Genomic DNA, 14,594 nt, shown 5'->3' with positions numbered 1-14,594 from the left:
AAATACACCAGAACCAATGTGGCACAAGGTGTCGTAAGTAGAAAGCAAGGAAAAGAAAAGCACTTAACTACTAGGCAGGAAATAGAAACATTTCTAATTTTGATTGGAGAGAAATTGATAGGTAACAACGTAGTTGCTCAGTATGAAAGGTTAGAATTAAATAGCTCTTTGTTTTCACTGAGGTTGCTGCCATGGTCAGCTGTGGGCTTATGTATCAATGGGCAAAATGTGTCCTCGACATCCGTCCATGGCCGCCTTACTGGTCCACTGTGGGAGCCGGGCCACAGCGTCCAGCAGGCTCCCTGCACACTGGCATGGGCTCTCTGAGTGCTCAGCAGAACCTCTCTGACGGAAGTCACGGGAATGGCATCTCTTGGGTTTTATGTGACTTTCTAAAATGACAGGAAACAAAAGTTCCAGGCTAAATATTCTGTGATATCTTTTGGAATATGAATCTGTTTTGCATTTAGTTAATTTCAAATATTAATATAAAATTACATTTATTATTTGGCAAATCACTGAGAGTGCCATTTAAATAATGTACTTCAAAATTAGAATGTAAAATAATTTACACTAAAAATTCTCATATGTACTCTTTGTTGTGCAAATACTGAAGACAGAAGCCTAATTTCTAATAATTGAGACTTCTGGTTTCTAGTTGGATGTGTAAAAGGCTTGGAAAACTCCTAGAGATGGAACTAGTTTAAGAGATTAAAAGCTCCCAGAGGCCTCACCTTAGGGGACTCTCACACACACTTGCATAGAATTGCATGCATTTTACTTTAAGGAGCCCCACCAGGTTCTCACTGTGAAGATCTATGAAAAGTCCCCTCACTCTTCTCAACAGGATGGAAAAGAAGTCATTTTGAAACATGCCCAGAGAGTTCTGTTCTTAACAAAGGCCTGCCCTCAAGGGAAACTATTTTACCAGAACCTAATCAACATGGGGAAAGGGAAATCCCCAACTCCAGCTCCTTCTAGGCTTCCTGTCTCATGGTAGAGGTGAAAAAAAAAAGCTGAGAGGCACTTGTGTAGGTCATAGCCCAGGGGCGCAGGCTCACTAAAAAGCTAAGACCTAATTATAGGACTACAGCACACTTCCCCTCCCCTCCCATCTTACTACCACATCAATAGGACTCCTTATAACAGCAAGATATTGCAGCTAAAAAGAGCTACAAGGCTCAGACCCTATCTAAGTGATCTCTAGGAAAATCCAATGAAAATAGGGGAGACAAAACAAGAATACCAGAGAAAATTGTAGCTTCTGACACCATAGCTACAACCAATAGTAAACACAGGCTGACACCTAGCCAGATAAACATAAGATTTCACACTAAAGACTGGTTTACCTCAGTTGCTTTTACCCAATACATCAAATCTAGCTTTTAACAAAAAATTAAGAGGCATGCTAAGGAGGCAAGAAATCAGTCTGATAGGGCAAGCATCAGAACAAGACTCGGATATGTCAGGGATGTTATTGGAATTATCAGACCAGGAATTTAAAATAACTATGATAAATAAGGAGTCTAATGGAAAAAGTAGAGAACAGGCAAGAACAGATGCATAATATAAACAAACAGATGGAAACTCTAAGAAAGTATTAAAAGGAAATTTTAGAAATCAAAACCCTAACAGAAATGAATAATGCTTTCATCAGCAGCCTGGACGTTGCCAAGGAAAGAATCAGTGCGCCTGAAGAAGTGTCAACAGAAACTTACCAAACTGAAAAGCAAAGAGAAAAAAAAGACTGAAAAAGAAAGAAACAGAATATCCAAGAAATGTGGGACAATCACAAAAGGTGTACATATGTCTGATGGGAACATCGGATGAGGAAGAAAGAGACAGGAACAGAAGAAATAGTTGAAGTAAAAATGGCTGAGAATTTTCCAAAATTACTGATAGACACCAAACCACAGGTCCAGGAAGCTTAGAGAACAACAGGATAAATTCCAAAAATTCTGCAACTAGGCATATCACATTCAAACTCCAGAAAATCAAAGACAAAGATAAAATTTTGAAAGAACCCAGGGAACCAAAAAAAGCACCTCACCTATGGAGGAACAGAGATAACAGTGACACTGGGTGTCTCTTCACAAACCACACAAGCAAGAAAGAGCGGGGTGAAATACATGCTGAAAGAAAAACCAGCAAGCCAGAATTCTGTAGCCAGCAAAATTATCCTTCAAAAGTCAAGGAGAAATAAAGACTCTCAGACAAAAACTGAAGGAATTCATTGCCAATAGACCCCCCCAGCAAGAAATGTTAAAAAGAAGTCCTTCAGAGAAAGGGTAAATCATGTAGGTCAGAAACGGACTTACATAAAGGAGGAGTGTTTGAGAATGAATACATGAAGGTAGAATAAATTCTAATAATCAAAAACTGGAATAATCCCTAGCATGTGTCCAACTGCGCCAGCGTGTTCAGAATTGCTGGGTTGGTGGCTAAGTTCCTTCCATCATTGAGCTCATTTCTATTGCTACTGACCAAAAACAACAGAACAAAAGAAAAACACAGTGACAGGGAAAAAAGTGACGTAATTGTGTGATTTGATTTTCATGTAAGATCACTCTTTGTGGGGACAAAGCTGAGGGGGACTGGTTTCTTCCAACTGTCCAGGCCTTTGGGAAACATTCACTGAAATAGTCATTCAAATAACAAACAAATCAACTTTTATTTCTTTTATTGGAATTAATTCCTCACTATTTGGTTGCTATTTGTTGAGTTATCATCTTTGCCATTAATACTGAGAACACAGTTTGGCAAACAATTTTATAAAGCAGGGATCAGCAAACTACAGCCCCACCACTTGTTTTTGTAAATAAAGTTTTATTGGAATACAGCAATGCTTGTTCCTTCATGTACTGTACTGTTTATGAAGATTGTACTATTTGTCATGTATTGTATCATTTTGTAGCTGCTTTTGTACTACAACAGCAAAGTTAGGTAGTTGCCACCGAGATCATTTAGCCAGCAAGACCTACAATAGTTACCTTATGATCCCTTACAGAAAAAGTGTGCCCATCCTTGTTCTAAAGGAGGAAAGAGGACGCTAGCTTGTGGAGATTGGCACCCTCATCTTTTGTGTCTACACTGCTGTGAGCACCATGCAGCTAAATATGGCGACACCTCAGTGTAATGGTGGGGTTGTGGTGAGACCCTTTCACTGACCTCAGTAACTATCTGAGGATAATAAACCGGTCTTCTCTTTCTTTTAGTTGGGCAGATTATTAGTGTGATATCCCACAATACTTGGATCTCCTCTCAGTAGGAAAGTGACCAACCTTCAGAAACCCTGTTTCTGTGGAGTTTGTGGTCTTGGCAAAGACAATTTATTTTCTCCCATTCTGCCCAGTAGCTGCCTGGAGTGTGAGTGAGGTAATAAAGTACCCAAGGTTGTGTCAGAGGGTGTGGGTGCCTTCTCAGTTCAACACAAAGATGTATCGTAAATTTACGACGTCAAACATACTGATGCTGCATACAAGACGAGTAAGACACAGCCACGGCCATAGGACAGTTAAACATTTACCTTGAAGAGGAGCTTCTTTCCTCATCACAACAGTGAAGTTGGGCTACATCTTGGACCCTAATCAGATATCTGTTTACTTCTGATAGAGGCTGTGAAATCAAAAAATTAGAAACATGCATAAATGTTTAAAAATAAGTCTCACCACTACAGAACCATTTTATGTCACAGAAGATGCAAGTGCTGAGGAGAACTCAGTTCAATTATGAAAAAGCGATTATTTTCATTGTTTATAAAACAGGCTTTCCCATGAAAACTATATTTGAGGGTGTTGTCTAATTTTGAAAACTACTGAAATTATTGTTTTATTTATAAATTCTTTCCTGCATTAAAAATAAAGTGGAGGGGGTGAGAAGACTCTATGAAGAAAATGAAGTGAGTGGGTGCTGGCCCTGTGTCTGAGTGGTTAAAGTTCCAGGCGCTCTGCTTTTGTGGCCCATGGTTCACAGGTTCACATCCTGGGCACAGACCTACACACTGCTCATCAAGCCATGCTGTGGCAGTGTCCCACATAAAAGCAGAGGAATGTTGGCACGGATGTTAGCTCAGGGCTAATCTTCCTCAAGCAATAAAAGAGGAGGACTGGCAACATGTTAGCTCAGGGTGAATCTTCCTCACAAAAAAACAAAAAAAAAAGGGAATGAATTGTTACAGATTAAGAAGACAGCCCTGTGCTGGTCTAGCCCTGGAGGTGGTCACCTGATGTGAGCAGTGACCCACAGGTAAGTTCTGTGGACTCTGTGAGTTCCAAGATTCGACATTTTGTAATCCAATCAATTCCACTTCTCTTTCCCTACCTAAATGTGCAGATCTAAATTATGACAAAACAATTCCATCTTGCTTCCCCAACTGACCAGAAAAAATAACATTTCCAATCAACTGATACTTTTATTCAAAATAACTCATCTATTGTGCTCCTACTATATGCCGACACCAGAAGGCAAGTAAATCGTAGTTAATTCCTGATGGAGCTCCCGATGCTGTGAATAAAAGACAGCAATAAAGTGTGACAGGGTGTTCAGGATTCTGCAGAAGACCCAGGAAGGGGCAGCTCATGGCTGGAGATGTTGTGGAAACTTTACAAGGAAGATGATGATTGAACCAGATTTTTAAAGGATGAATAGAAGTTTATCCAGTGGAATAGGAAAGGAAGGCAGTTTCCGAGAAAGAAGAGCATAGGCAAAGAACAAATGTGTGAGGAGAGACTAACATTCTTGGAGAACTGTGAGTAGATCTGTGTGGTTGATCATAAGGCAGTAGCAAGGCGGTAAGAGAGCAGGTAGAATGTTCTGTAGGGAACGTGTAGCCAGCAGAGGACTTCTACACTCTTTTCAGACATCCTTAGTGCACAGGATCCTGCACCAGTACTGTGTGCAGGAGACATGGCCCCTTTCCTCAAAGCAGGTCAAGACCACAGCAGTGCAAGCAAGGAGCTACGACCGCAGAAAAGTTGTGGGACGGTGTCAAGCCCACTTGTGCCTCCTCATACAGCATCCTTGCAGGTGACAAGGGTGTGACATGTGGGAGCTCGGAGCCCCCGGCACAGCAGGTGTCCCACAGACGTTAGCGAGTTGGAACCTCAAACCTCCTTTTACCAAAGACTTGAGGTCATGAGATTCCTGAGCATGAGACACAGCAAGACTTCAGAGTACGTACAGGGCACCCCCAGATGACTCGCTGTATGTCTGACAGCTGCTCTTTCATATTGATGTCTTGCTTCATCTAGAAAACAAAGTGATTTTAGGCAGACTAAAATTATGAAATTTTTGTACATAAAAAAGATTTAAAATATTTTATGGCACTTTATACCAGGCTTGGTATGTTCATAAACTACAATAAGAATCTCAATTTCGCATGCCCAGTGTTTTAAAACAAAGTGGCAAGTGACAAGACCGCATTCAAAAAGCGCCTTCTGGGCACCATGCATTATCAGTTTACACAGCCCTGATGCCCAGGCAGCATGCGCATCACAGTGATGTTTCAGAACGACAGTGCTGTTCTCCAGGACACGAAACTCTCCAGAGAACAGTTACGGGTGCTGTGCTTGCTCAGGCATGAAAGTTAATTAATTTATTAAGAAGTATGTTCAGAAACAAAGAATTTTACCTTTTTTTCTTTTAGTTATTTAGAAAAGTCAATCCAAATACCCCATTCTTCAAATTATCATATTAATAAAGATTTAATGGTACTTATACAGATATCTGAAAATATTCTATCTCCTGTCATTTGGCTTAGAATAGATGCCTTTAGTACTCAAAATCACTGAACACAGGGATTTTGCATTAAAAGGATGAAAGATTTTGTTTGAAGTAAAGAACACTGCACAGGATAAGGTATTTCAAGGGGCCGGCCCAGTGGCACAGTGCTTAAGTGTGCACATTCCGCTTCGGCGGCCCGGGGTTTGCCAGTTCGGATCCCGGGTGTGCACATGGCACCACTTGTCAAACCATGCTGTGGTAGGCGTCCCACGTATAAAGCAGAGGAAGATGGGCACGGGTGTTAGCTCAGGGCCAGTCTTCCTCAGCAAAAAGAGGAGGATTGGCAGCAGATGTTAACTCTGGGCTAATCTTCCTCAAAAAAAAAAAAAGAAAAGGGTAAGGTATTTCAGGATCTTTGAGTCAAAGCACCACAAAACACTGTAAAATTTTTATCAGCAACCAACCTGATCTATGTAATCTTTATATTTTTTGATGTGGTCAATCGCAGTGGTCAAGGCCCCACGGTCAACATGTTCTGCAGGGGTATGAAGCCTCAGAGCGTAGAGAAGATTAAGATACTCCTCAAATCTTCGGGATGGATACAAAAGCAGCTCGGGAAGGCTGTAGGAGGCAAGAGAGGGCACCCTGGCCTCTTTCTGAAGGTCGTCCACGTCCTGCCCAGGTGACCCACTGTGCTCTGCCTCAGAACTCACCTCAGCATCTTGGTCACCACAGTCTTGTCGCGTCTCTTCAGAAAAGCTCGGAATGCTGGCATCATCTCTCTGCACTAAAGGTGAGCGTTACGTTGTCACAACTGTGCTCTGTAAGTCAGTCGTAAAGCACTCTGTTCCCCCAGGCGAACAGGACAACATCCACCTCCAATCACAGTGTCATGAGTACTGTCGGTGCTAGCGATACCCTGGGTGTAGTGTGTTCATCATGCCACAAACCTAACCCTATTCATTGAACCTAACCAGTGTAGACAAATGAGAAGGGACCTCGCAACAGGTAGGCCTGGATTAGAACTGGAATTCTAATTTAATTCTAAGTCTGTGTGACCTGGTCAAGTTACTTAACTTCTCTGAGCCTTGGTTTTCTCAAGGATTTCATACCTAACTCTTGCGGTGAGGATGAGAATCCTGTCATGCGGCAACTGTCATGTCCTTAGAGTAAGAGACTGTTAACCACATTCACCTGTAAGACTGCTGGACTCACGCTGCCCACAGTAGCGTTATAAAAGTGCTTCACGGGACTTAACACCTGTGTTAAAATGGGTTCATTCACCACCGTTAGAGCACCCAGGAAGTTACCTCATTTTTCTCAGTCCATGCATGGCTCAAAGATGCCAGTAATGCTAATTTCTAGAAATCAAATAGTCACTGATTTAATAATATTAATAGCTAACATTTATTGAGTACTAACGTGCACACCCTATGCTAGTGAAATAGATAGCATCATTATCCATAACTATAAAAATGTTGGCACCAATTTGTTTATGATGATATGTGACACTTTGCTCCAATTCTTGTCCTAAATGTCCCTGATTCATGCAACTTTCACATAGTTGAGTTGTCCAACAGGGTTTAAACTCCTGGGGGCAGGGCAAGAGTTTTCAAAGGGAGATGTCTGAGGTCAGAAGTCATCCAGAGACCTCCTAGCCCCCAGGCCTTCCCCTCAGGGCCTCAGTGCAGGCGGGGGCACAGCCAAAGGGGACACAGCGGACACTGGCGGAGTGTGCCACCATGTCGGAAGGCACCCTCTCCTGCTGCTTTTGAAGCTGACTGAAGAGGGAAGAAGGACTTGCTGCCGTCAGGAGAGATCCTATCAAGGGCAGCACATGGTGCCGAAGGAGAGATCCTATCAAGGGCAGCACATGGTGCTGAAGGCAGCTGAAGTCTCCTGCTCAGACGACACACAGCACAGGTCACAACGGGAAACTGCTTATAACGCACTAAGGAATATAAGACAAAGAAACTCCTACGTCATAGTGAGATTCCACAGACTGAGTGTCCTTATTCCAAGAAACAAATGGAGTATTAATTCCTTTTCTCCGTAAGAGAGCTGAACTTGTCAAGGCCGCACAGGACCGTAGCGGTGGAGGGAGTCAGAGCCCACAGTCCTGCTTCCACCTAATTGTTACACATTTTCCTGTAACTGAGCCACAGGGCCTCTGGGGCAGAGGGAAGTCTGGCAGTTTGTATGAGGACTAGTTCAGTCCCACAGCCAGCCCCTGGGCCTGGCTGTGCAGAGCATGTGCCAGGCCCTAGCGATAGAAAATCAAGTAAGTCAGGGCCCGTCCTCAGAGCTCACAGTGAACCGGAGGTGGTCTCAAAGATGAGTAGGGAAGGAGTCTTTCCCAGCAAGTCTGGTCCTTCGCACGGCACCAAAAACTTCCTTCAAGCTCAGAAGGTCTAGTGAATGCCTGGGTGGTAACTCAATCATTTACCTTCTCAATAGTTTTCAGAACAACAGGGTAATTGTTGAAGAAATTCGTGTATGTGTTCAACTGGCTTCCAAACTTTGTGAATATTTCTCCCACGCAGTGAGCTGGGCCCCATTCCCGCAGCCTGTCCCTCAGGTTGTCTAGAAACTGCCTGCAAGATGAGAAAAGCGTGACCATGAAATATTGGCCACTGGAAACCTATAAATTATCATGAGTTCAGGCTGCTTCAGCCTGGGCATCGACGGCAGAGCTCTGCCCAGTGCTTTTGTCTTGACAGAGGGCAGTGCAGGTGTGACAGGACAGGAGGAGCTGGACGTGGGGAAGGAGGCTGACTGTGGTGGGACCCCACCTCTCCTCTTAGTTCCCAGAGCCAGAACCCAGGCTGGTCCCCATGGGCTGGGCCTCACTCTCCCTTCCCCACATTGCCAGCCAGGCAGGCAGGGAAGGTCCTCCGGGACAGAGCTGGACTCCCTTCAGTAGTGCGTGCCCCAGCCCTCACTCCCCCATTTCCCCGTGGGCCATTCCCGCATTCAGCATCACATCACGCGCCTGGACGCTGGGGGAAGCCTCGTCCAGCCTCCTCGTTTGGAGGGAGTTGGGGTCCCTGATGAGGAACTTGTTCCAAGTCACCTGGAGAACTGCCGGCAGAAGCGCGAGCTCCACGCGTCTACTTTGCCACTGTGCAGATGGCACTTTCTCTGTTACTGTTACACACTCGAAACACACACGTTCCCGAGCTGGCCCCCAGCCTTGAGTCCTCTGAGCAAAGCGTCCTAGTGACTCAATCTCAGTGAATCCTTCAGCTCCTCCCCCATTGCTCAACTAAGCACTGCTGATTAAAGAATGGCCCCAAATGGCTCTCCTTCCCTTGTCTTTGGCGTAAACAGTATGTTAAATACAGAACCCCAGGCACTGAACTCCACTCCTTGTGCCATGGCTTTGAATCAAGGCTGGGACAAGTGCCTGAGAATCGTCACTACTGGTGGCAAGAACCCTCTCTTCTGTGAGGTGATCAGGGTCTGAGAGGGGCTCTGTGCAGCTTTCAAAACAATTAAATGTAGGTTCCTCCCACCACATAATGAGTATTTAAAAAACATAACCAGGGCTTACCTGTTAAGACTTAAAATCTGCAGAATATCAGAGAAAATGATCTGGATGTTTGCAGCACTCAGAATTGCTCTGTTTGATGACAGCGCTGCTCTCAGGGGCGTTACATAAACGTCCCTCAGCATCTCCAGCATCTGCACGTACCTTCTCTCACTCTGTAAGAGCTCCCTGACAACTTTAGTTCGCTTCTCGGCAGAGTCCACCTGGAGCTTTTTCTCCTGTGGAAAGGCAAGAAGAACAGGTCGGGAAAGCACATGCCTCTCCTCCAGGCACTGTTGTGAGCGCCCTGGAGAGGATTCTGACTCCCAGCGCCCTGTGCACAGTAGAGGGAACTCGGCCATCTTTTTGCGCGATCCTCTCACCTTCCTGTACTCTATCAGACAGGGCTCCGCTGCTGTTCACAGGGTTTTCAAGGCCAATTTTTTTGGAAGTGGTGGCCAGGTCCTTCTTCTAGTCTGTCCTAGTCTGGAAGCTCCGCTGAAACCTGTCCACCATGGGTGACCCTGCTGGTATTTGAAATCCTGGTGGCAGAGCGTTCAGCATCACGGCAACACGCAGCCACTACAGTGTGACAACTGACAGATGAGTGGTGTGGTTCCCTGACTGGGACATGAACCCAGGCCACAGTGGTGAGAGCACCAGATCTAACCACTGAACCACAGGCCGGCCTTTCCAGGCTTACAGCCCCAAAAGCTGAATGTCGAAGGAGAGAGAGAAACGGAAGTAGCGAGTAATAGGCAGTCACTCTAAGATCGCCCTTCTGGTTTGTGATAAGCAGATAGAAGGGAATGTTGAGAGGGGGTGGGGGAGTACCCACTGCCTGTCCTTGTCCCCAGAATCACCAGGTAGCCCTCATGTCAGGCACCTGAGGCCATACCAGAAACAGGACTTTCACTCCTGAATCTTGAGGGGGAGGTTTGAGACCTTACTTTCATCCATCTGTCCATCGAGCCAGTGCTCGCTTCTAGCTACACAATGATAAGGACAGAGTCCTGCCCTCGTGGACATTTGTGAGCTGCCCACTCTTCCTCGTTGTCCTATTTCTTTTCCCAGAGTGTGCTACTGACTACTCTGCAGGCCAAAGAACTGAAACGAGCTGGTCCTCCCATCCGCGACTGCTTCCCACTGGCATGTAATAAAACACTGAAACTCACGCTCTTCTGCCAGCATTTAGGGAAAGTGCCTGCCTAGGGACTGGACTATCTCCCTAGGGAGCAGGTACCAGACGTCCTGTTTTCTTGAGTGCAAAATCCTGTTTTATTTTCTAATGCAGAAGGAAAATCATGCACTGGTGTAGAGAAATCCACACCCTGATATGGTGTGTGCTATGCTCATATATGGAGAAATTAATTTTCATTACTGGGACTAGGCAACTCTTTATTTTATCTGTACTTTTCAAACATTGTAAAATAAATGTCTTTACAATAGAAAACGATTGCAGTATTTAAATGCTTAAAATTTGATGGCCTTGTGGTTGAGCCTAGAACTGCTGATCCTCTTAGAACACCATTTCCTCTGTTACCTCCGGCACCGAGTTTGCCCCAAATAAAATATGACAAGACTAAGGGTAGTGCCATGTGGCCTTCACCACAATCTCCTGAACTAAAATTTAAGTGTAAAAAGTAATTTAAGAGAAAAATCAGAAAACTCACCCTGTTGGAAATATATAACCACACTGCTCTCAGATAAGAGCCATCTTTCAAACACGTGGTCTGCATACAATGCAGATTTAGACTCATCCATGACGGAAACTACATCTGCAGCTCACTTGGCAGTTTGCTTGCAACCTATAGTATATTTTTATGGGTATTTACATACACGCTTTTTTTAAAATATCGGAGTTATCCAACCTTTGTAATCATTTTGACTTAAGGTTTCAGCTGTCAAACTGTGCATTATTGTCTTACATGTCATCAGGTGTTACCGGTGACGGTCGGATGACACCATGGTGTCTACGGCTCTGTGTAAAGCCCCTGCTCCCTGCTGATCCTGGGTGTGCTTGGGGTGAGCAAGGCTGTGCCCGTGAGCTGGCGTCTGCTGCGCAGTGGGAGGGCAGTTTGCCCCGCGCTGTGAGGCGGTGGTGGAGGGTGAGGAGGTGGGGAGCAGGGTTCCCGGTTCTTTTCCTCCCAGGTGTTCGACCTTAGGGAAGTCACTTAACTTTTCTAACTTTAGTTCCTCACCCGTACAATCTGGTCACTAACATCTACTTTACAGGATTCAGGGAAAGAAGTGTGATAACAAGTGTGTGCGTGTGTTGGAGAATGAGAGCACACGCACATGCTGTGCGTCACAGCAGACAGGACAAGCCCCTGCTTACACTGCAGGCTCCTGCACACTCTCCCCTTTCTACATGGAAGGATGGAGCCGTGAGAGCCACACTGATTAGACGTGACATTTGAAGTCGGCCTGTGGGCTGTGGGTCAGTTGGGAACTGTGGGCCTTATGCCCCTGCGCCCCTTCCTTAAATGCTGTCCTCGTGTCACATTAGAAAGGCGTGGAGCAGCAGAGATTGCTGTTGCTCCCAAGATGCTGCCCCTACACCCTCTTGGCTCAGCTTTTTCTCAGTCCAGAATTTCTTCAGAAGACAAATCTACCAGTTGGATTCCTCCCAATTATCCTTGGGGTTTTTCCCCCTAAGGGAAATTTTCATGAAAAAGGAGAACTAACCAGAATAAAAGCTGAATCTTTTTTTTTTGGTCAGGAGCAAAACAAATGGAAAATTCTTATTATGTAATAATTGACTTACCAGCTGAACCAGCACCTCAAAGTTTGGATCATTTTGGCTGCGACTTGACTTTTTGTCCTGAGGATTGTCTTCCATGACATTTCTTTCCTGAGGAGTAAATGCAGACCTGGTTATTGAGGGTGGGGTCTCTGAGTGCCCACATGAGGCTCCCAGAAGTGTCTGCTTTCAGCCCTAATGACAGTGTTCTCTAGACACAATGAATTAAGCACTTGACAAATTTGATGCCTCTCTTAAAGCAAATTATGTTTTAAAAAATAACCCTAGCTTACTCTGAACTACCTTATACTTGAGAAGCTAAATTCAGGGCACCCCTTTTCCCTGGGAGCCGGCCTGCTACTGCTCCTCGGCAGCCGCGCAGGCTGCTGGAGCCCCACCCATTGCTGGAGACAGCTCCGGCTGCCGAGGGCACAGAGGCTTCTTAGTGTAAGAAGCCAGAAGAAAAAACTTACAGCACTTTATAAAATTCACCCCTTTCTTCATTCACCTAATGAAAATGTGTCAGAAGTAATTCACACGCTCTTTCTAGACCTGTTTCCACATTTAAATATGGTTTATTCTTTCTTCACTTTTCCTTGTTAAATGTTCTTGTGGCTTCCGCATAAATTAGCACATTAAAAAAAACAGCTGCACCCGCTGCCTGCAGCCCCCAGGGTCCTCTCCGCAGCGGAGCGCGTGTGCACGTCGGCGCTGCTGCGCGGTCATCACGCTGCCCTCCCAGCGCAAGGCGAGGCTGCCCGTGCCCGCGGTGTCGATGGCGAGGCCGGCCGCAACATCGTTTCTAACCAAGGCTCCTCCCGCCCTCCTCTACTCAGGCAAAAGCGAATTTTTCCTTCGCGTCCGCGGCCGTTCCTGCTGGCCGGGAGCCTCTGCGGCCTCGCTCGTCGCCCCCCACCCGTCCCGTGCCAGCCCGGCGCGCGCTCCCCCTCATGCTGGAGAGAAAACCTGCTTTGACTTTCGACAAAATAACTCAGAGTTCCCATGAGTGGAACACTCTCTTCTTCCACAAGTAACAACAGCGCTGATTATTTATGTTTCAACCAGTCGGTACTGCGCAGGCCGGCACGCGTGCTCACGCCTTAGCGCCGACCGCCCCGGCGTCTCAGAATCCGCTTGTCCACGCTAGGGCTTTGCTTCACCTCTGGCTCAGAAGCAGCTGTTTTTTAAAAATAAATTTTTCTTTGTGGATAGGAAATTGATTTGGCATATTAATTTTGTTTGAACCCAAAAATGGCAAGTTCTCTTGTTTTATTATACATCTCTCATATATTGTACACCTAATTACTAGGATTTTTAGAGCCTACTTTTAGATTAAGATGCCATCCTTTATTTTGCTTTTACGGATGAATTCAGAGGAAGTAACAGGGGCGACAGACTTTGCACATTTATAAGAAAATGATTATTTTGGGTTGATGGGCCTCATCTGTCTCTCTCCATGACCTTTGATCACATGGTAGGAATTTTCCCCAGGATAGAGCACTGCATCCTCCAGAGACATCCTAGTTGTTGCTGGTGCTTCTCCTAGAAAACACTCAGCAGCCTGGATTAGGGGACAGAAATGGTTGTGAAATGACAGGTAGAACTCCGGACCAGCTATGATTCTGGCTGTAACCCATCATCACAGTTGTAATATATCAGTGCAACACTATAAACAACCAGAGTTGGTGCTGACTGGGCAGCAAGATGAGAGAGAGAGAGAGAGATGATAGATAGATAGATAACAGATAGATGATAGATGATAGGTGATAGATTGATAGATGATAGATGGATAGATAGGTGATAGAATGATAGATGATGGATAGATAGATGATAGATAGATAGGTGATAGATTAATAGATAGATGATAGATGGATAGATGATAGGTATATAGATAGAAAGACGATAGATGATAGGTGATAGATTGATAGATGATAGATGATAGATGATGGATAGATGATAGGTCTATAGATAGAGAGATGATAGAGGGATAGATGATAAAGATGATAGATAGGTGATAGATTGATAGATGATAGATGGACAGATGATAGGTATATAGATAGATGACACATGGATAGATAGATGATAGGTGATTGATAGATAGATGATAGACGATAGACGATAGATGACAGATGGATAGATGATAGGTATATATAGAGAGAGAAAGAGATGATAGATGATAGATAGATAATAGATGATTGGTGATTGATAGATAGATGATAGATGATAGATGGATAGATGATACATATATAGAGAGAGAGAGAGAGAGACAGAGAGATGGTGGATAGATGATAGATGATTGATAGATAAATAGATGATAGATAATGATAGATGATTGATAAAATAGATTGACAGACATGATAGATGATTGATAGATAGATACAGAGAGTTCTATACATGTATCCATCTGTATATGTATACACCTATATGTGTGTGTGTGTGTCTGGTCCTGGACTTGGCAGACAAGCCCCCTTACACAAGCCCCTGTGGAAGTGCCTTTAAAGCAGTCGTCTCTCAGGAGAAGCCAGGCCAGTCCACTCCTATGGCTGTGGGTTGGTATGCTCTTCTGGATTAACTGCAGCAGGTTTAAAAATAAACCCCAAC

General features: G+C 44.8%; 1 protein-coding gene across 38 annotated transcripts in view; it reads right to left on the bottom strand.

Annotated features, from left to right (window-relative positions):
- Nucleotides 1-14,594, bottom strand: part of ECT2L (epithelial cell transforming 2 like) — a 75,614-nt gene that overhangs the window by 2,974 nt on the left and 58,046 nt on the right. For 29 of the 38 annotated variants that reach the window (XM_023651222.2, XM_070225571.1, XM_070225577.1 and 26 more), the window contains 7 exons: nt 12,018-12,104; nt 9,275-9,489; nt 8,168-8,315; nt 6,435-6,508; nt 6,186-6,342; nt 5,180-5,245; nt 3,527-3,615 (listed from right to left, as the gene is read on the bottom strand). In XM_023651222.2, the coding sequence (XP_023506990.2) occupies nt 3,527-3,615; nt 5,180-5,245; nt 6,186-6,342; nt 6,435-6,508; nt 8,168-8,315; nt 9,275-9,489; nt 12,018-12,104 (836 nt within the window). Of the gene's footprint in view, nt 1-3,526; nt 3,616-5,179; nt 6,095-6,185; nt 6,343-6,434; nt 6,543-8,167; nt 8,316-9,274; nt 9,490-12,017; nt 12,105-14,594 lie in introns of all 38 variants that reach the window. The other 9 variants (XR_011422658.1, XR_011422662.1, XR_011422661.1 and 6 more) reach the window with 3 other exon arrangements.

Source organism: Equus caballus, chromosome 10 (genome assembly GCF_041296265.1).
Source record: "Equus caballus isolate H_3958 breed thoroughbred chromosome 10, TB-T2T, whole genome shotgun sequence".
In the NCBI taxonomy this organism is placed as follows: Eukaryota; Metazoa; Chordata; class Mammalia; order Perissodactyla; family Equidae; genus Equus; species Equus caballus.
Note: the sequence above shows the minus strand (reverse complement) of the source record. Positions and strands in the feature narration are given on the sequence as shown.